The sequence below is a fragment of the Peromyscus maniculatus genome, chromosome 13 (genome assembly GCF_049852395.1).
Source record: "Peromyscus maniculatus bairdii isolate BWxNUB_F1_BW_parent chromosome 13, HU_Pman_BW_mat_3.1, whole genome shotgun sequence".
Classification (NCBI taxonomy): Eukaryota; Metazoa; Chordata; class Mammalia; order Rodentia; family Cricetidae; genus Peromyscus; species Peromyscus maniculatus.
The window spans coordinates 5,886,923-5,907,577 of record NC_134864.1 but is presented as its reverse complement, the minus strand read 5'-3'; the positions used below and the strand labels follow the sequence as shown (position 1 = coordinate 5,907,577).

The window sequence follows — 20,655 nt, the reverse complement described above, 5'->3', positions numbered from 1 at the left end:
AGAGGTAGATAGAGAAAGCTAGAAGTCACAGAAAAGCTGGTCTCTCCCTAAAGAGCACATTATTGTACATAGGACAGGCTAGGGTCAAATCAATTATATTTTGCAGTGATTTAATGGATCTATGAATGTAGGAGTCTTGACTGCCAGGCACTGAGCCTTGGGACTCTGCCCTGCTGTAGGACTCCAGTAAACCAATGTTACACAGCCACTGTCCCTGTCAAAATGGAAACATTCTCTGTGTTAGATCAGTTTCTGTTATTTCTGCAACCTTTCTAAGACAGGATGCCTTTCTTTCTGGCTTGTAGACAGACATCCAGACAGAAGACAGAAGATGAAGAGCTGAGCCTCTGAAAGCTTGTTGCCTCCTTGATGATGGTCAGATTAATTTACTCCAGCCACAATGGCCAGGGGCTCTGCTTTCCTAGGAACAAAGGGATCAGAACTTAGTACTTCCACCTTTCACCACAATTCCAGGAAGGGGCTGATATTGAACCTAGTCCTGGCATTAAATAATGAGTCAGGACATGACAGTGTATCCAGTGAGTTCGTAAACAATCCCCTAATGACTTACTGTTTCTGACAAACATTAGTCAAGGGAACCATTTGACTTGGGTCTACAACAGTGATGCCCAGAATCTGCTCTCCACATGCAGTTTAGGCACAGTGTTCCATCTCAACATGCAGGCACCAGACAACATGACTTCTGTGCAGAGATTCTCAGAGCAGGGTTATTATGATTTAACCAGATATTGTAAGTTTTGTGGTGTTAACTTTTCTATACCATCATGCATTGTCTTGAAGCTAATTTCTCTGTGTGGTGTAAAGGTATAATTTTAAGTCTTCTCTTGTGTAGAAACAGGCCTGACATTTCTGTACCTCTCTCATGCTACATCCACAAATCACACAGAACAGCAACAGATGGGGTGAGTGTCTCAGGCCGATGATGTCAATAAGAAAAAGAGAAACCAGAGGCACTGGTAAACTCTTCCTAGCCTTTCAAGACCCTTTCAAGAACTGGAGGACTTAGTCCTGCTTGTGTGGGGAAGTCAAGCAGTGGGTCCCCTCAACTTGAAATGTTGTGCAAAAGCTCCAACCTGACAGCTAAATTCCACTTCTGCATACTTTAGAGAAGGAGCCAGGCTTGATTTATTAGGAATTCAGACAAACACTCAGCTTACGCAGAAAACCAACATACAGCTCTGCCCCCAAAAGAGAGGCATTTCGCTGTGCATACACATAGTTGGTTATATTGGGGGTGCCCACCACCCAGCTCCCTAATAAACACACAGAGTCTCATTCTTATATATGAATGCCCACCCTTAGCTGAGCTCGTTTGTAGTCAGCTTTACTAATTTAACTTAAATTAACCCATTTCTCTTCTTCTACATTTTGCCTCTGGACTTTTACCTTTCTCTATTCTATATCCTTTCATTTTTTTCTTTTTTTTTTTCTTTTTTTTTTTTTTGGTTTTTCGAGACAGGGTTTCTCTGTGTAGCTTTGCGCCTTTCCTGGAACTCACTTGGTAGCCCAGGCTGGCCTCGAACTCACAAAGATCCACCTGCCTCTGCCTCCCGAGTGCTGGGATTAAAGGCGTGCGCCACCACCGCCCGGCCTCATTTTTTTCTTATTCCATGGCTGGTTGTTTCCTGGATAGCTGGCCTCTGGCATCCTCCTCTCCTTCTCCTTTTCTTGCTCCTCCCCCTTCTCCTGAACCTAGATTTCTCTTCCTATTTATTCTATCTGACTTGTAGCTCCAACTATCCCTCTCCTGGCCATTCAGCTCTTTATTACACCAATCAGGTGTTTTAGACAGGCAAAGTAAAACAGCTCACAGAGTTAAACAAATGCAACATAAATGAGTGCAACATAAGTTTGCATCATTAAAAATATATTCCACAGCATAAATGAATGAAACACATCTTAAGCCAATAGTCCACAACACATAGATAGTGTCTGATCCTGTGCAGATCGGCACTGTGAAAATCTGACTCTGAGCAGGATACTCTAACCTCAGAGACTAGTCTGCAGCTCTGCTCAGTGTCAGATACAATTTGAGAAATTGCCTGACCAGAGAAGATAACTTGTGACTCCCTGGACCAGACACTGCTGCAATAGCCATCCAGCTACTTTGACAGTGATGTTTCTAGACAGCAAAGACAGACCATCCGATAACCAGACAGGGGCAGTGGCCCATCCGGGTAGAGAAGTCAATGTGAGCTCTGGCTCCTTGAGGTTGTCACTATTTGGTCCTTGCAGAATTATAGGCTAATATATAGAGGTGTAACTCTGCCACAAAAAACAAACAAACAATCACTTGAGAAAAACCAGAAGAAAAAGCTGAATCCTGAAATGCCTGGAAAACAAAGCAGGGCCACAGGTGTTAGAAGAGCTATAGTGGGCCTGCTCAAAAAAGGTACAAAAAATCCTTGTTGTTGCATGGAATCCTACTGTATTACACAGGTTTACCGACTCCATTGATGGGAGACAATACGATATATGTCTGGAGTCCCGAGCAGGAGTCAGTGGGTGAGCTCCCACCAATATTGCTGAATAGTCCTCATCAGGAAGACAATATGGTTCATTTAAGCACAGCAATTCTGCAAGCTCCTGCCTGTGAAGATGTCAGTGATCTGTTACCAAGCAAAGTACAAGACAAGGAGCAGTATGCTACACCAATAACTAGATATATTTTTAATCAAGTAAATACTGCATCACTTATATACATCTATTACAAAATAATTTCAAAAAATTGTGAAAGCTTCAGACTTGTCTCCTGAAGCACTTCCGTGGGCAAAGATCCTAAGGATGGAATAACAGAGTGGTTCGAAGGGATGGATATGAAACTAGTATTTTTTAAACAACCTGAAAATTATAAATAACCAATTCTGTTGAACACACATACACACAAGTGAAGATGTGTAAAGCTTCCTAAGTAAATCAGCAAGAAATATTTCACTGGACCAGAAACTATAAATGTTACAAACACAAATGACAAACAGTTTAATAATGAACCATTTTCGTTCTAACGTCCAAAATCAGGCCTCCCTTCCTGTGCTAAGGGACAGATAACACACTTGGGAAAGTGACTAGCCCTGGTGGCCCTTGATCTCACCAGGGAGACCATGTTGAATATCACAGGCATGGGATGGTCAAAAGTAAAGTCAGTGCCTGACACCAAATGGAAATGTCCCAGTGGAGACCATTGTCTCAGGAGGTTGGAGAAATTCAGGGGTGATCTCCATGAGAAAATAATTATTTAACCAAAAAAAGAAAATAATTCCCACTGTGTCTGACAGTCAGGGTATGTGGGAGGCGGTGCAGAAGATGAGGCACACGGGAAAGGGACTGGAGCCCTGAGTGCTTCCTTCAACATTACAGCAAGACATCACTCTGCTGACCATCCGACCATCTCACGTGGAAGGGAAAGATATTTGGTAACAACTAAGTTGCACACATCCAAAGGGTCCACAAAAGCCTAAAACAAAAACAAAAACAAAAACAGAACACTGCTGTGGGTAAGATATTAACTGCTTTTTGCTAAACAGACTCCTCCCCAGTGAAAGATGATGTCATAGAGAAAGCATAATGACCTCCAGAGTTTCCCATTGAGTGTCAGCAACAACCTTGACTCTCAGTCAAAACCCTCCCGAGAGTGAGAAGCTGAGTGACTGTTCCTCATATAATACAGTCTCTTGGTGAAGAAATACCATGACCAAGGAAACCCTTACAAAGGAAAACATTTAACAGGGGTAGCTTAGTGTTTCAAAAGGTTAGTCCATTATCATCATGGCTGGACATGGCAGCACACAGGCAGGCATGGTGCTGAAGAACCTGAGAGTTCTACAACTTGATCAGCAGGAACCAGGTTGTGAACAGACACTGAGATTAGCTTAAGCATAAGAGTCCTCAAAGCCCAGTCCCACAGTGACACACTTTCTCCAACAAAACTACAGGAACTGACAAAACAAGCCTATCCCAGAGCAATCCTGCCAGTCAGGCTCTACCTCTCCAACAAGACAGCAGGGAAGGTACAGGTACCAAGGCTACCTCCATGGAGACATGTGTTTATATATTCATAGATGAGGTTACACTCAGTACCAATGATTCATCCAGAAGAATAATTAATGAAATGGTTTTGCTGACTACCTAGTTGTGTGTTTTCCAGAAAAGAAAAGCTTGTGACCTTTGCCTTGGGAAGATCTCGCCCTCTATTGCAGTGCCAGATTTCAAACACAGTCATCAAGTGATGTGCTTGAATTTTAGAATTCAGAAAAATTAACTGTCCATAAAGAGTCTCTGCCTCTGTAATGTGCTTGCTTGTTTGCACATCCTAATGTGGACTAAGGAGGGTGGGTGGAGAGAAGTGAAAGTTAGTTGGCAGGGAGGAGGAATGAATGCTAGAGATGGTCACAGAGAAGCAAGCCCCTCACTAAAGGACCACTTGTGTAGGGAAGGGCTGGTGCAGAGCCAAACCAACTCTGAGTTACTACTGTGCCTATGACACCTCCATGGAGTCACCATTGCTGTATGATTTAATTAATCCTGTGTAATGAAATCTCCAGGGAAACTTCTCGGTGTTGTGTAATAACCATCATCAAAGTCTCTATGCCTGAAGACTGCACACATATACATGCCCAGACACACAGTTTCATCAGTGTTTCCTTCTCAACACACAGGTTTAACTCCACCCATAACATCTATTCCCTGGTAGCACACCGTATGTGAAATATGGCTGCCATATGAAACAATAGGATAGACACAAACAAGGTCATAGAGTTGTTTTTATTTTGGATGTGTGGTTGTGCTGTTTACAAGCTCTATATCAAGAGACCTGCATGACCACATATGTGTTTGTATGTGGCTAAGCATGGTGTGTGTGAATTAGTGTGTGGTGTGTGAGACTAAAGGTAGTGGTGGTGCTGTGTATGTCTGTGTATGTATGTGTGTGTGACTAATGTGTGGGATGTGAATGAGTGTGACATGATCCCAGGTATGTGACCCAACAACTCAACTTCTTGCTGGTGGGATTACAGAACAAGAATGTATTTAAGAACAGTCAGCACAGTCATGTTTAAAAAAGTAAAAGTTAGTAAGCTTATAGATATCACTAATGATCACTGAAAATATGAGGATAATCAGTGAAAATGGTGTAATGTTATCTGCCATGGTCCATGGCATATTGTAGCAGATGACAACTAATAATTCAGACGTCAACCCACCAGACAAACAATTCTCTGAGGGAGAAACCTGTTTCAAGCAAGGTTTATGGGACCACTGACTCTGAAAACTGGTTCCTTCCATCTGTCATTTCACATGTGCAAAAACAGCTGTGGAATCTCCCTATTACCGTGCATTTTCATGTAATGTGTACCTGTAATCTCATGATTACATCTCAACCTAATGGGTACTTATTCTGTGGACTGTCTAAAGATGATTTCTTCTTAAGCTGTATACTTTTGATGAATAGAAATAACACTAGAGAGGCAGGCATGTGCGCTGGTGGCGGCTGCCAAAACACAGTTGCAATAAAGACCAGAACCTGAGCTATTACCCGCTGAAGAGTTAGTGAAAACAAGCATAACCAACTGAATGCAAGAGATGGAACAGAGAATCTTTGATGCTGAAGACACAATAGAGAAAATAGATTCGTCAGTCAAAGAAAACACTAAAGACAAAAAAGTCATAACATAAGAAATTTGGGACACCATGAAAAGACCAAACCTAAGAATAACAGGGATAGAAGAAGGAGAAGAATACCAACTCAAAGGCACAGAAAATATATTCAACAAAATTATAGAAGAAAACTTCCCTAACCTAAAGAAATAAATACCTATGAAGATACAAGAAGCTTACAGAACACCAAATAGGCTGGATCTAAAAAAAAGTCCCGTTGCCACATAATAATCAAAACACTAAACACACAGAACAAAGAAAAAATATTAAGAGCCGCAAAGGAAAAAGACCAAGTAACATATAAAGGCAAACCCATCAGAATAACACCAGACTTCTCAATAGAGACTATGAAAGATAGAAGATCATCGACAAATCTTATGCAGACACTAAGAGACCACGGATGCCAACCCAGACTATTATACCCAGCAAAACTCTCAATCACCATAGGCAGAGTAAACAAAATATTCCATGATAAAACCAGATTTAATCAATACCTGTCTACAAACCCAGCCCTACAGAAAGCACTAGAAGGGAAAATCCAACCCAAAGAAGCTAAACACATCATTGAAAACTCAGGCAATAGATAATCCCACACCAATATACACCAAAGAAGGGCAACACAACACAACCACAAAAAATAACAGGAATTAACAATCACTGGTCATTAATATCCATCAATATCAACGGTCTCAACTCACCTATAAAAAGACACAGGCTAACAGAATGGATAAGAAAACAGGATCCATCCATCTGTTGCATACAACAAACATAACTTAACTTCAAAGACAGACACTACCTCAGAGTAAAGGGCTGGGAAAAGGCTTTTCAAGCAAATGGACCTAAGAAACAAGCTGGTGTAGCTATCCTAATATCTAATAAAAATAGACTTCAAACTAAAATCAATCAATAGAGATCAGGATGGACATTATATATTTATCACAGGAAAAATCCACCAAGATGAAGTCTTGATTCTAAACATTTATGTTCCAAATACAAAAGCACCCACATTCATAAAAGAAACACTACTAAAGCTTAAAGCACACATCAAACCCCACACATAAGTAGTGGGAGATTTCAACACACCACTCTCACCAAAAGACGGATCTACCAGACTGAAACTTAACAAAGAAATAAAGGACTTAACAGATGTTATGACTCAAATGGATTTAATAGATATCTACAGAACATTCGATCCTAACACAAAAGAATATACCTTCTTCTCAGCACCCCATGGAACCTTCTCAAAAACTGACCACATGCTTGGCCACAAAACAAATCTCAACAAATACAAAAAAATGGAATAACCTCCTGTATCTTATCAGACCACCATGTATTAAAGTTAGACTTCAACAACAACAAAAATTATAGAAAACCCACAAACTCATGGAAACTGAATAATGCCCACCTGAAACATCAATGGGTCAAGGAAAAATAAAGAAATTAAAGATTTCCTAGAATTCAATGAAAATGAAAGTACATCATACCCAAACTTATGGGACACTATAAAATCAGTGCTAAGAGGAAAATTCATAGCTCTAAATGCACACATAAAGAAGATGGAGCAATCCCATACCAATGAATTAACAGCACAAATGAATGCTCTAGAACAAAAAGAAACAAACTCATCCAGGAGAAATAGATGCCAGGAAATAATCAAATTGAGGTCTGAAATCAACGAAATAGAAAACAAGAGAACAATACAAAAAAATCAATGAAACAAAGAGTTGGTTCTTTGAAAAAATAAACAAGTTAGACAAACCCCTAGCCAAATTAACCAAAAGCCAAAGAGAGAGCACCCAAATTCACAAAATCAGAAATGAAAAGGGAGAAACAACAACAGACATTGAGGAAATCCAGGGAATCATCAGATCATACTTCAAAAACCTGTACTCCACAAAAATGGAAAATCTGGAACAAATGGACAATTTTCTGGATAAATACCACATACCAAAATTAAATCAAGACCAGATAAACCACTTAAGTATACCAATACCCCTAAAGAAATAGAAACAGTCATCAAAAGTCTCCCAACCAAAAAAAGCCCAGGACCAGATGGTTTCAGTGCAGAATTCTACCAGACTTTCAAAGAAGAACTAATACCAATCCTCTTCAAAGTGTTCCACACAATAGAAACAGAAGGAACACTACCAAACTCTTTTTATGAGGCTACAATTACCCTGATACACAAACCATACAAAGATGCAACAAAGAAAGAGAATTACAGACGAATCTCCCTCATGAACACTGATGCAAAAATACTCAATAAAATATTGGCAAACCAAATCCAAGACTACATCAAAAAAAATTATCCATCACAACCAAGTAGGATTCATCCCAGGGATGCAACGATGGTTCAACATACAAAACTCTGTCAATGTATATAAACAAACTGAAAGAAAAAACCACATGATATTCTCATTAGATGCTGAAAAAGCCTTTGACAAAATCCAACACCCCTTCATGATAAATGTCTTAGAGAGATCAGGAATACAAGTAACATTCCTAAACATAATAAAGGCAATTTATAGCAAGCCAACAGCCAACATCAAATTTAACAGAGAGAAACTCAAAGCGATACCACTAAAATCAGGAACAAGACAAGGCTGTCCACTCTCCCCATATTTATTCAATATAGTACTAGAAGTTCTAGCTAGAGCAATAAAACAACAAAAGGAGAGCAAAGGGATACAAATTGGAAAGGAAGAAGTCAAACTTTCGCTAATTGCAGATGATATGATAGTATACATAAGCGACCCCAAAACCTCTACCAGGGAACTCCTACAGCTGATAAACTCCTTCAGTAAAGTGGCAGGATACAAGATCAACTCAAAAAAATCAGTAGCCCTCCTATACACAAATGATAAAAGGGCTGAGAAAGAAGTCAGAGAAACATCACCCTTTATAATAGCCACAAATAATATAAAATACCTTGAGATAACACTAACTAAACAAGTGAAGGACCTTTTTGATAAGAACTTTAAATCTCTAAAGAAAGAAATTGAAGAAAATATCAGAAAATGGAAGTATCTCCCATGCTCATGGATAGGTAAAATTAACATTATAAAAATGGCAATCTTACCAAAAGCAATCTACAGATTCAATACAATCCCCATCAAAATCCCAACACATTTTTCACAGACTTGTAAAGAAAAATACTCAACTTCATATGGAAAAACAAAAGATCCAGGATAGCTACAAGAATCCTATGTAGATGTAACCAGCCGTCTTATTAAAATAAGAAACACAGAACCAATGTAAAAGAGAAAGCCGAGAGGTCAGAGCTCAGAGCTAAAATCTTACCTCCTGAAGTGCTCCTAGCTTCCCTGAAAGAGCTCTACTTCCTGTGTGTCTGTCTTTAAATAGTCTTTCTGTTCTGCCTTCTCATTGGTTGTAAACCCAAACACATGACTGCCTTGTCACTGCCTGTAAGTACTGCCCTCCAGGTCTTAAATGTGTATGTCTCCAATGCTGGCTGTATCCCTGAACACACAGAGATCTACCTAGCTCTTCTACCAAGTGCTGGGATTAAAGGCGTGCGCTGCTGCTGCTGCTGCTGCTGCCGCCGCCGCCGCCGCCGCCACCACCACCACCACCACCACCACACTCTTGCTATGGCTCTAATAGCTCTGACCCCCGGGCAAATTTATTTATCAACATACAATGAAAATCACATTTCAGTACAAATAAAATACCACCATAATCCTATGTGATAAAACAACCTTTGGAGGCATCACCATCCCTGACCTCAAGCTCTACTATAGAGCTGTAGTATAAAAACAGCTCAGTACTGGTATAAAAACCAACATACAGACCAATAGAATCGAATTGAACAGCCTTACATTAATCCATGCACATATGAACACCTAATTTTTGACAAAGAAGCCAAAACTATACAATGGAAAAAAGAAAGTATCTTCAACAAATGGTGCTGGCATAACTGGATATCAATATGTAAAAGATTACAAATAGATCCATATCTATCACCATGCACAAAACTCAAGTCCAAGTGGATCAAAGACCTCAACATAAATCCAGTTACACTAAACTTAATAGAAAAGAAAGTAGGAAGTACTCTTATACACATTCGCACCAGAGACTACTTCCTAAATATAACACCAACAGCACAGACCCTGAGCACAACAATTAATAAATAGGACCTCTTGAAACTGAGAAGCTTTTGCAGGGTGAAAGACATGGTCAATAAGACAAAAAGACAGCCAACAGAATGGGAAAATATCTTCACCAACCCCACATCTGACAGAGGGTTGATCTCCACAGTATATAAAGAACTCAAGAAAATAGACATCAAAATACTGAACAGTCCAATTAAAAAATGGGCTAAAGAGCTAAACAGAGACTTCACAAAACAATAATTACTAATGGCTGAAAGACATTTAAAGAAATGCTCAACATCCTTAATCATCAGAGAAATGCGAATCAAAACGACTCTGAGATACCACCTTATACCTGTCAAAATGGCTACAATCAAAAACACTAATGACAGTCAATGTTGGAGAGGATGTGGAGCAAAGGGAACACTCCTCCACTGTTGGTGGGAATGCAAGCTTGTACAACCACTGTGGAAATCAGTATGGCAGTTTCTCAGAAAATTAGGAATCGAACTACCTCAAGACCCAACCATACCACTCTTGGGCATATACCCAAGGAATGCTGATTCATACTACAAAGATACATGCTCAACTATGTTCATAGCAGCACTATTTGTAATAGCCAGAACCTAGAAACAACCTAGATGCCCGTCAACTGAAAATGGATTAAGAAAATGTGGTACATATACACAATGGAGTATTACTCAGCAGAGAAAAACAATGAAAGCATGAAATTTGCAGGCAAATGGATGGAACTAGAAAAAAATCATCCTGAGTGAGGTAACCCAAACCCAGAAAGACAGTCATGGTATGTACTCACTCATAAGTGGATTCTAGATATAAAATAAAGGACAATCAGACTACAACCCACAAAACCATGGAGGCTATATTTATAGGATGGGGGACCCTAGGACGACTGTGGCTTATAATAAATTTTGGTTTTACTGAGCAAGCCTCAATGAAACTTTTCACTATTAAATTAAGAATACATACTATATCAAGCTGATAATAGAAAAATTAATTAATTAATTAATTTTAAAAAATAAAAAAAAATTTAAAAAAGAAAAATTTGAACTATTAAAAAAACAAACAAACAAACAAACATATTTTACTAAAGTAAAAAAAGGGGAACTAGGGACTCATCATTCCTTTCCACACTCTATTCTTTCCCTTGTTTTATATATTTTAAATTTTTTATCGGTGGATTCTGCTGGAGTATCCACTGCTGATAAACACTGGAGGGGTCCTGTTGCAAATCACCCTCTGGAACAAGGGAAGGATCTTTCTACTCGCACTTGGAAGAGACCCGATCTGGTGTTCGTGTAGGCCCGGGGTTCTGTTTATGTCTTTCCTCAGGACAATGCAGTTCCTCTTTGGATTCCTGAGCACTGAACGCGCCCTGTGGCTGCTGCTGAAGCCCAACATGACAGAGACCTATTGGGTCTTCATGAAAAACTCTATGCTTCTGATGCCAATGGGGATTGACAGCCAAATATGGCCAGCTTTGGCAAGCATTAATGTAAGCCTAGGAACTGTAGCCATGAGGTTGGATTCTCCAGAAGAGTTGCCAGCTTAAGTCATGCCGGGATCAAGAAAAATGGGCCTTGGCGGTTCATGTTACTGGAGTTGTATCCATGCCAGTGGATGTCCACATGCTCCAGAAGAGAATTTGACATTGCTGCTGCCGTTGTTGCTGTTATAGCAATGGTGGCCATCACTGCTACTGTTTCTGTGATTACCATTTCATAATTGCTTACTATAGCTAGCACAGTGGAGACCGTGGCAGCAAAAGTAGCTACCACAGTTAGTTAATTATTCATTCTATTGGGCATGAAAATTTAATTCAATAGTTATATACATTTTGATTGGCTTTGAAAATTATAAATTTATAAACTCAAGTTCCATTTGCTTTTGGGATACCATCTTACAAGGACTCCAATTAGCAGTAAGGCTCATTAAGGAAGGGAATGGCTCAGTTGCCTTTAGCCTACTGGCTTTGGGTAGGATAGGACCTCTGTTGGTCTTTTCTGTGTTGAACACACAGATTGCAAGCCCAGTGCCAATTTGAGATCTTTGGCAGCAGTTAACTCTGCAGTTCACACATGATTGAGCCTGTATGATAATGAGTATTCAGAGACAGGTAATGCCTGGGGGGCGCTCACCAACCTAAGACAGAGCACCTGTGTGGCCTGGGCAGGCGTCTCCATGATGGGTAAGGTGACCCGCTAATGTCCCACGCAACCTAAGTCAGAAGCTCATTTTTTGGTAAAAAGGGGACCTGTAGGTCCCTGGCCCCCATTTTGGGTAACTGTTGCCTTGCTTGCTGACCTTGACCTTGATATCCTCCCTATGCTAATTCCCTGCTGGGTTCCACCCTCCTAAATGCTTAAGAGAAGTTCCTTTTCTGTGTATCCTGCATAATGGGCGTTTACAGCTTTGATGCAAGATTGTAAAACATTGGTAGCAAACTTCTGCCCTCCAGGGTTCTCCCATTGTGCTGTAAGCCTGTATTTAAGACCTTTTCCCTCCTTCAATAAACAGCATTTGGCATTAAAAAAAAAAGGGTTTGTACCCAAAATTAAAAAAAAAAAAAAAAAAGAAAAGAAAATTGAGCCATAGGCCATGGCCATGCAATTTGTAATTGGAAAAAAATAAAACAGAAAAAAAAGAAATAATAGTAGGATATTTTTCATAGCTCAGGCTGACATAGGAAAATAGTATTATCAGCTACAAATATAGGTTTTTACACAATTAGCTGATTTAAGACTCCTGAGCAAATTCAAAGTAGACTATTTGCCCCTGCAAATAAAATGTAAAAGGTCAGATTCCCAGGTGTCTTGTTTGAACCAATGTCAGGCCTAAGAAACTTTGGCTCCAGTTCCCCAGTAGCTCAACTCTGGCTGGTAACATTAAAGACACAACTCCCTACACAAATTCTCTCAGCAGCTAACACCTAGATGCACGAACTCATAATCTAAGTTTTATGATACAAGACTCAAGGTAGCACTTGAGCACTACAGGCCTTCTGCCTGATCACCAGGGAGCTTGGCTGACAGCCATTCCCAGCCATGCTGCCTGCCAGGTCAGTCAGAATAACATTCCATGTCCTAGAGTAACCCTGTGATTTCACATGTCTTATCAGAATGGCTCTGCTTCTTATTGTATTCTCAAAAAATACAATTTGACGCTCAAAATATAACTCATATATATCCAGGGCTTTCTGTTGGGTATATTTATATATCTATGTAGATATATAGATATAAATATATATAACTAGATAAGAAAGAAATATTCAAGATGGAGGAATAAAGAAAGTTAGTATCAAAATGGGTGTGTTCCTTCCTTACCTCTCAGATAGAAAAGTTTAGTTCTCATTGATATCATGGATTATTTTGCATACCCTAGATGTGGTCTTGAAGCAGGCACTCAAAAGACCATGATAGTAACTATTAAAGGAAAATGTCAAATCTGTTAATTTTTGGTTTTGACTGTGTCCAACTTAATGGCAAGCAAAATGCTAGGAAAAGAACTTCGTTTATCTTTATGACTTACATATTGTCCACTCTTCCAACACCTATTCAATACAGTACTTGAAGTCTTAGCTAGAGCAATAAGGCAACTGAACAAGATCAAGGGGATACCAATTGGAAAGGAAAAAGTCAAATGGTCTTTATTGGCAGATAATATGGTAGTGTACATAAGTGACCCTAAAAATTCCACCAGGGAACACTTACAGCTGAATAACACATGCAGCAAAGGAGCTGATACACAATCAACTCAGAAAATCAGCAGTCCTCCTATATACAAATGACAAACACACTGAGAAAGAAATCAGTGAAACAGCACCATTCACAATAGCCTCAAACAATATAAAATGTCTTGTGGGTAACTCCAAACAAGTAAGGGAAAGAATGATATGATAAAAACTTCAAGTCTTTGAAGAAACAAATTAAAGAAAATAACAAATGGAAAGATCTCCCATGCACAGGGATTTGTAGGAGTAACACAGTGAAAATGACCATCCTACCAGAAGCAATCTCCTGATTCAATGCAATTCCCATTAAAATTACAAAGCACAATTCTTCACAGACCTTGAAAGGACAATTGGCAACTTCATATGGAAACCCACACATACTTCTCTCTCTCTCTCTCTCTCTCTCTCTCTCTCTCTCTCTCTCTCTCTCTCTCTCTCTCACACACACACACACACACACACACACACACAAAAAAAAAAAACAGGATTGTTGAAACAATACTGAACAATAATAGAACTACAAGAGCTCTTACCATTCTTGATCTCAAATTATACTACAAAGCCATCGTGAGAAAAACAACATGGTATTGGTTTAAAAAAAATAGACACAAAAAATCATCCTGAGTGAGGTAACCCAAACCCAGAAAGACAGTTATGGTATGTACTCACTCATTGGTGGATTCTAGATATAAAATGAACAATCAGACCACAACCCATAGAACCATAGAGGCTATATATATAGCATGGAGGTCCCTAGGACGACTGTGGCATATAATAAATTTCAGTTTTACTCAATTATTGAAAAAAAATAGCCAAATGAATGGAAACACATGAACTATGAACCAAAGGCTGAGGGGCTCCCAGCTGGATCAGGCCCTCTGAATAGGTGAAACAGTTGATTGGCTTGATCAGTTTGGGAGGCATCTAGGCAGTGGGACCAAGTCCTGTGCTCATTCCATGAGTTGGCTGTTTGAAACCAGGAACTTATGCAGGGACACTTGGCTCAGTCTGGGAGGAAGGGACTGGACCTCCCTGGACTGAGTCTACCAAGTTGATCACAGTCCTCGGGGGAGGACTTGTCCTGGAGGAGGTGGGAATGGAGGGTGGGCTTGGGGTAAGGGGAAGGCGTGGGAGGGGGGAGAATAGGGGAACCCATGGCTGATATGTAGAACTGGATGGTATTGTAAAATAAAAAATATATATCACAAAAAAAAAAGAACTAGAAGCCGGGCGGTGGTGGCGCACGCCTTTAATCCCAGCACTCGGGAGGCAGAGCCAGGCGGATCTCTGTGAGTTCGAGGCCAGCCTGGGCTACCAAGTGAGTTCCAGGACAGGCGCAAAGCTACACAGAGAAACCCTGTCTCGAAAAAACAAAAAAAAAAAAAAAAAAAAAAGAACTAGAGAGCAAGAAGCCTGCCACGGCCATACAGTCTATAAGTAAAAAAAAAAAAAAAAAAAAAAAAAAAAGACACATTGGTCAGTGAAATCAAATTGAAGACCTGGACATAAAACCATGCAGCTATAAACACCAGGATTTTGATAAATAAGCCAGAAACACACACTGAAAAAAATTCACAGTATCATCCAGAAATGGTGCTAGTTAAACTGGATGACTTCATGTAGAATAATGAAAATAGATTTATACCTATCACTCTGAATAAAACTCAACTCCAAATGGATGAAAGACTTCAACATAAAAGGAGATATATTGGACCTCCTAGAAGAGAAAGTGGGGAATAGCCTTGAGTACCTTGGCTTAGGAACAGACTTCCTGAACAGAACCTAGTGCAGAGCAGTTTATACTTCCTGTAATATATGAAGGCAATCCTAAAGAAGTCTCCAAATAATAAGGTAGAGAGAACCCTTACTGGCCATATCTTGTTACCAAACTAAGCTTCCTTTTTGGGAAGAGTGCCAATCCAATTCAGTTGTGCATCAAAGGGCTCCCATGGAAAATCCCAAACAACTCAGGCTGTTGCCAAGACAATAGTCTGATCTCCCCAAACTTCCAAGACCCCATTGCTGAAGACAACACTCACACAACTCATTAAACATGGAGAGGTTGAGCTGGTGCCTATATCAAACCTTCACCCCATGTTCTAGTATCTATGACATGGAATAGTACTCTGCAAGCCACTAAAAGAGAACAGGAAACAAGAATCCAATCACAAATCCTTTGACCTATGATCTGCCTTGCCTGCAAAACACACTAGGTCTGGGCAAGGTGGTGGTGGTGTATACCTTTAATCCCAGCACATGGGAGGCAGAGGCAGGTGGGTATCTGTGAGTTCAAGACCAGTCTAATCTACAGAGTGAATTCCAGGTCAGACTCCAAAGTTATGCAGGGAAATCTCATCTCAAAAAAACAAAACAAAGCAAACAAACAAAAAATACACCAGGGCAATGAAGGCACAAACTTTGTGGGAGTAACCAACAAATGTCTGATTTGAATTAAGGCCCATATTATGAATGGAACCCATACCTTACATTGGTTGGGTGACCAAGAACCAGAGTCAATTAGTCCAGACAGCTAGAGTAAAAACAAATAATCCTGTTCCTAAGGGGGAAAGTAACAATTAAATGACTCATAATGATATTCTGCTAGACTCATGATCAGTGCCTTAGTCAGCCATCATCAGAGATGCTTCTGCCAGGGGCCTCATGCAACAGATGGGAGCAAGTACAGAGACACACAGAAAGACATTACATAGAGAGACCTTGGAGCACACAGCTCTAAATGAGACGGCTCTGTCAATTCCCTCCCCTCAGAGCTCAGTGAACTCCAAAGAAGAGAGGCAGAACGAGTTGGAGAGAAAGAAGGGATGGAGGACACCCCGAGAACAAGGTCCTCTAAAACAACTCAGCAATGCTCATATGAGATCAATGATTTTTTAAATTTGGAAATATTCATGTGCACTCCTATAAAGTGCAGCCAACAAATAATGAGGACTGCTCCATTAAACATTTCTAAAAAATAGTATAATGTAGCTTGAAGTGTTTTTGTCTCTTTAAATCACTTTTTAAGCTAGCATATAGAGCATTCAGTGGCATTATGGGATTTTTCAGACATTTATCCTTTTCTGTTCACCCACTCTCTCTCTAGACACTCCATATGTTCTCTTACTGTCCCTGAAAGCTCCACTTTTCTGTTTTCATGGGACATGTGTACCATTACTGTCGCTTTTCATCCTCAGGAAACATTTCTTTGTCCCCTTGCCTTTCTAATATCATGACCATGCCCTACACACACAAGTAGAAAGGATACATATATATTTAAAATTAGATTGTAGCTTGGAATGTATAGGCAATCACGTCACAGGTGAATACAGACATATCTATAGGGCACCTATATAGACTTGTTTCCTAATTAGTGAATAGACACAAAACAATTCTCCAACCCAGGAAGAAATTCATATGCAGTGATATAAACAATACATTACAGCTCAGTAAAGAATTTCTTTTTTATTGTCCTAACCCAGAGCTCTTTTCATGTGATGAACAACAAATAACATACCTTGGAAATCGGCTTTCTTTGTTGACAGTTGATTCCACCGATGAAGACCATGTTGGGCATCACAGGTCTGGGGAAATCTAACACAAAGTCTGAGCGTAACAACCAAATAGACACTTGGCTGAAGAGGTCATCCATTGTCACTGGGGTCTGGAGAACTTCAGAGGCAATGTCTGTAGCAGTTTTGAAAAAATGGGGGCAAATTACATGCTCCTCCATGTAGGAGAGGTGGTTCCACACTCTCTCCTTGAAAGTCATGGTGTCTGTGAATTTTAAGAGAATTCTGGGAACATAAGACAGTGGACTAGGGCACTGGGCACCTTCTTCCAGATAGTGACAAAATACACCTCTTGAAAAGATCACCGAAGGGAGCGACAAATACTTGGCCACAGTTAAGCCGCACACATCAAAAGGATCGATAAACACAGCATCAAAAGAACTCTGCTTCAAGTACTCCACTAACTTCTTGTCATTAAACAAATCTCTACAATGTGAAAATAATAATTCAAAGAAATGTTTGGCTGAGCCTGTCAGAAAAGAAAACATACTTTGTTCTGGAGTTTTCCATTGAGTGTCAGAAAAATACTTGAACTCACGGTTCATATCTTCCAGAGTGTGAGAAGTTGAGTATGTCTTCACTGTCAAATTCAGGGATTTTCCCAGTTGCCAACTCACCTCTGGCACAACTGCCACCACCTCATGCCCTCTGTGGATGAGTTTCTCCACAACCATCTGCATGGTGAACCAGTGGCTCCCATCCATGGGCACCACCAGCAGCCTGCCTGCCTGGGCAAAGCCAGAGGCCAGCAGCAGACACACACACAGAGGAAGGGAGGCTGGGAGACCTGCAGGAGCCATGGGAGAAGCGGAGCCCGGGACAGTCCAGCTGCTGAGAAACCCAGTTCTTCTGATAGAGCGGGTTGAAACAGTAAAGGGACAAAACTTTTTGCTGTATTTGTATGTTTGCAAGTGAAATTAAATTCATTGTTAATGATTTACTCAAAAGAGTAATAATTAACGAACTTCATTGGCTCCAAAACCTATTTGTTGAAACCATTTTCAAACAATGTGTTTGGATGTTGAAATTTAGAAAAATTAAGAAGCTGCTTATAAGGATTTTCTAAATCCATCACAGGCTCAATTGTATTTCATTAGAAGGGAAACTAAGAAAGATAGACAGTGAGTGTCACCAAGAAGAGGTAGAGAATGCTAGAGGTCACAGAAAAGCAAATCTCTCCCTAAAAGGCACATTATGCCAGAAAGGAGAGACCAGGGTCAAATCAACATTGCTCTGAGTCCATGGATCTCAGAGTTCAGGAGTCTTGACTGACAGACACTGAGCCTTAGGACTCTGCCCTACTGTAAGACTCTAGTAAACCAATGTTACACCGCCACTGTCCCTGTCAAAATGAAAACATTCTCTGTGTTAGATCAATTTCTGTTATTTCAGCAACCTTTCTAAGACAGGATGACTTTCTTTCTGAGCCTGGCTTTTGGACAGACATCTGGACAGAAGACAGAAGATGAAGAGATGAGCCTCTAAAAGCGTGTTGCCTCCAATGATGATGATCAGATTAAGTTACTCTAGGAACAATGGTCAAAGGCCATGGTGATAATTTATTTTTGCACCCCAATAAAGCTTATCTGGGGGTCAGAGGGAAAAGTCAGCTACTATGTTAAACATAGAGATCAGGCAGTGGTAGCAACAAACCTTTAATCCTATCACTGAGGAGGCAGAGATCCATCTGCATCTCTGTGAGATCAAGGCCACACTGGGCTACATGAGAGAAAGAGAGCCAGGCAGTGGAGACACACGCCTTTAATCCCAGGAAGTAATGTGGCAAGACACAGAAAGCTATACAAGGCACGAGGAAACAGGAACAATCTCCCTTTGGATGAGGATTTCCTAGTGGTAAGAATGTGGCTGGCTTCCGTCTGCCTCTCTGATCTCTCAGTTTCACCCCAATATCTGGCTCTGGAGTTTTTACTAATAAGGCCATTCAGCAAATTGTCTTATAAATGGTGGCCCTAGTTTGTGACATGAATTCACAAAAAAAAGCTGCTTGCATGTGGCCTTACAGGCCTGGGCTAAAGCCTCAGTTGCTCGTGGCTGAAGTTTCCACCCCATGAGGGCCAGAGTCTCTTTCACTTCTTCTCTCCCAGTGGATTGTAGGCTTTCTCTGGATCCCCATCTCAGGCTGATAACACACTAAGTAGCTGTCTTGAAACCTGCTTGGGGTTCTATTGAAGGTGGACTGTACAGAGCTCCAGAAAACACCAGTGGATTGCAATACACCTTCCCCAGACCCTGCGACCTACCTTTCACTTAATTTGTGAGTTACGCCATTAAATAAATATTCTTTTAACTACGTGGAGTGGCCAAAATAATTTCTCCAATAGAACAGGGCACAACAGTGGATGATCTTTTGAAGACACCAACAGCTCTACCTTTAAAATGCAACAGACAAACCTGTACGGGTTCACCAATAGCCTTTAACAACAGAGGAACTACAGGCATTCGAACAACTGGTACAAGAGCAGTTAAATGCCCAACATGTTGAAGGATCAACCAGCCCTTGGAATTCTTCCACATTTGTTATTAAAAAGAAATCTGGTAAGTGGACAATGGTAACAGACCTAAGAGCAATTAACAAGGTAATGCAGCCAATGGGCTCTCTATAATCTGCAATTGTTTTGTCTACTCTGTTACCTAAAGCATGGCCTCTTATACTTATCAATTTAAAAGACAATTTCTTCTCAATACCCTTACAAGAAAAAGACAAAGAAAGATTTACCTTCATCATACCTACTTATCATAATTCTCAGTCCTTTAAGAGATATCAATGGAGGATTCTCCCATAGGAAATGTTAAATAGCCTAACCCTGTGCCAATATTTTGTTTGACAGCCATTGGAAGTAATATGTAAACAATTTCCCAAATCTATAGTTTATCATTACATGGACGATATTTTACTAGCTAATTCAAATGTACATACTTGAAAAAGAATATTTAAAGAAATAAAGAAAATTTTGCTTTGTTGGGCATTACAAATTGCTCCTGAAAATATACAAAGAGGAGATTCTATTAGTCATTTAGGATATAAAATAGGTCTACAAAAAACTAGACCCCAAAAGGTGTGAATTAGGAGAGATCAATTACGGACTCTTAATGAATTTCAAAGATTATTCAGAGACATTTCCTATCTACAGACTGCTGTTGGGGTAAAAAAAAAAAATAATGATAAACTGTTCAAAACCTTAGAGAGTAAGAAGGACTTAAACAGTCCAAGGAAACTATCAGCTGAAGCTGAGAGAGAAATGGCTTTGGTGGAAAAGAAAATACAGGATGGAGACAGGCCCGGCGGCAGAGACAAGTAGACACAGGTAGGCCTGCGGCGGGGGCCGGTGGAGGTAGACGGGCCCAGCGGCGGCAGCTGACAGGGATATTCAGACCCAGCGGCAGCCGGCAGAGACATTCAGGCCCAGCGGCGGCCCACAGAAGTAGACGGGCCCAGCGGCGGCCCGCTGAGGTAAACGGGCCTGGCGGCAGCGGCCGACAGGGACATTCAGGCCCGGCAGCAGCCGGCAGAGACATTCAGGCCCAGCGG

General features: G+C 40.4%; 1 protein-coding gene across 1 annotated transcript; it reads right to left on the bottom strand.

Annotated features, from left to right (window-relative positions):
- Nucleotides 1-2,668: 2,668 nt before the first annotated feature.
- LOC102918873 (UDP-glucuronosyltransferase 1A7-like) lies at nt 2,669-20,369 on the bottom strand. Its single transcript, XM_042259797.2, has 2 exons — nt 17,051-20,369; nt 2,669-3,475 (listed from the first exon to the last, which is right to left on the bottom strand). The coding sequence occupies exons 1-2, from the start codon at nt 17,903-17,905 to the stop codon at nt 3,386-3,388; spliced, it is 945 nt and encodes a 314-aa protein (XP_042115731.2). The 5' UTR covers nt 17,906-20,369; the 3' UTR covers nt 2,669-3,385.
- Nucleotides 20,370-20,655: the final 286 nt, after the last annotated feature.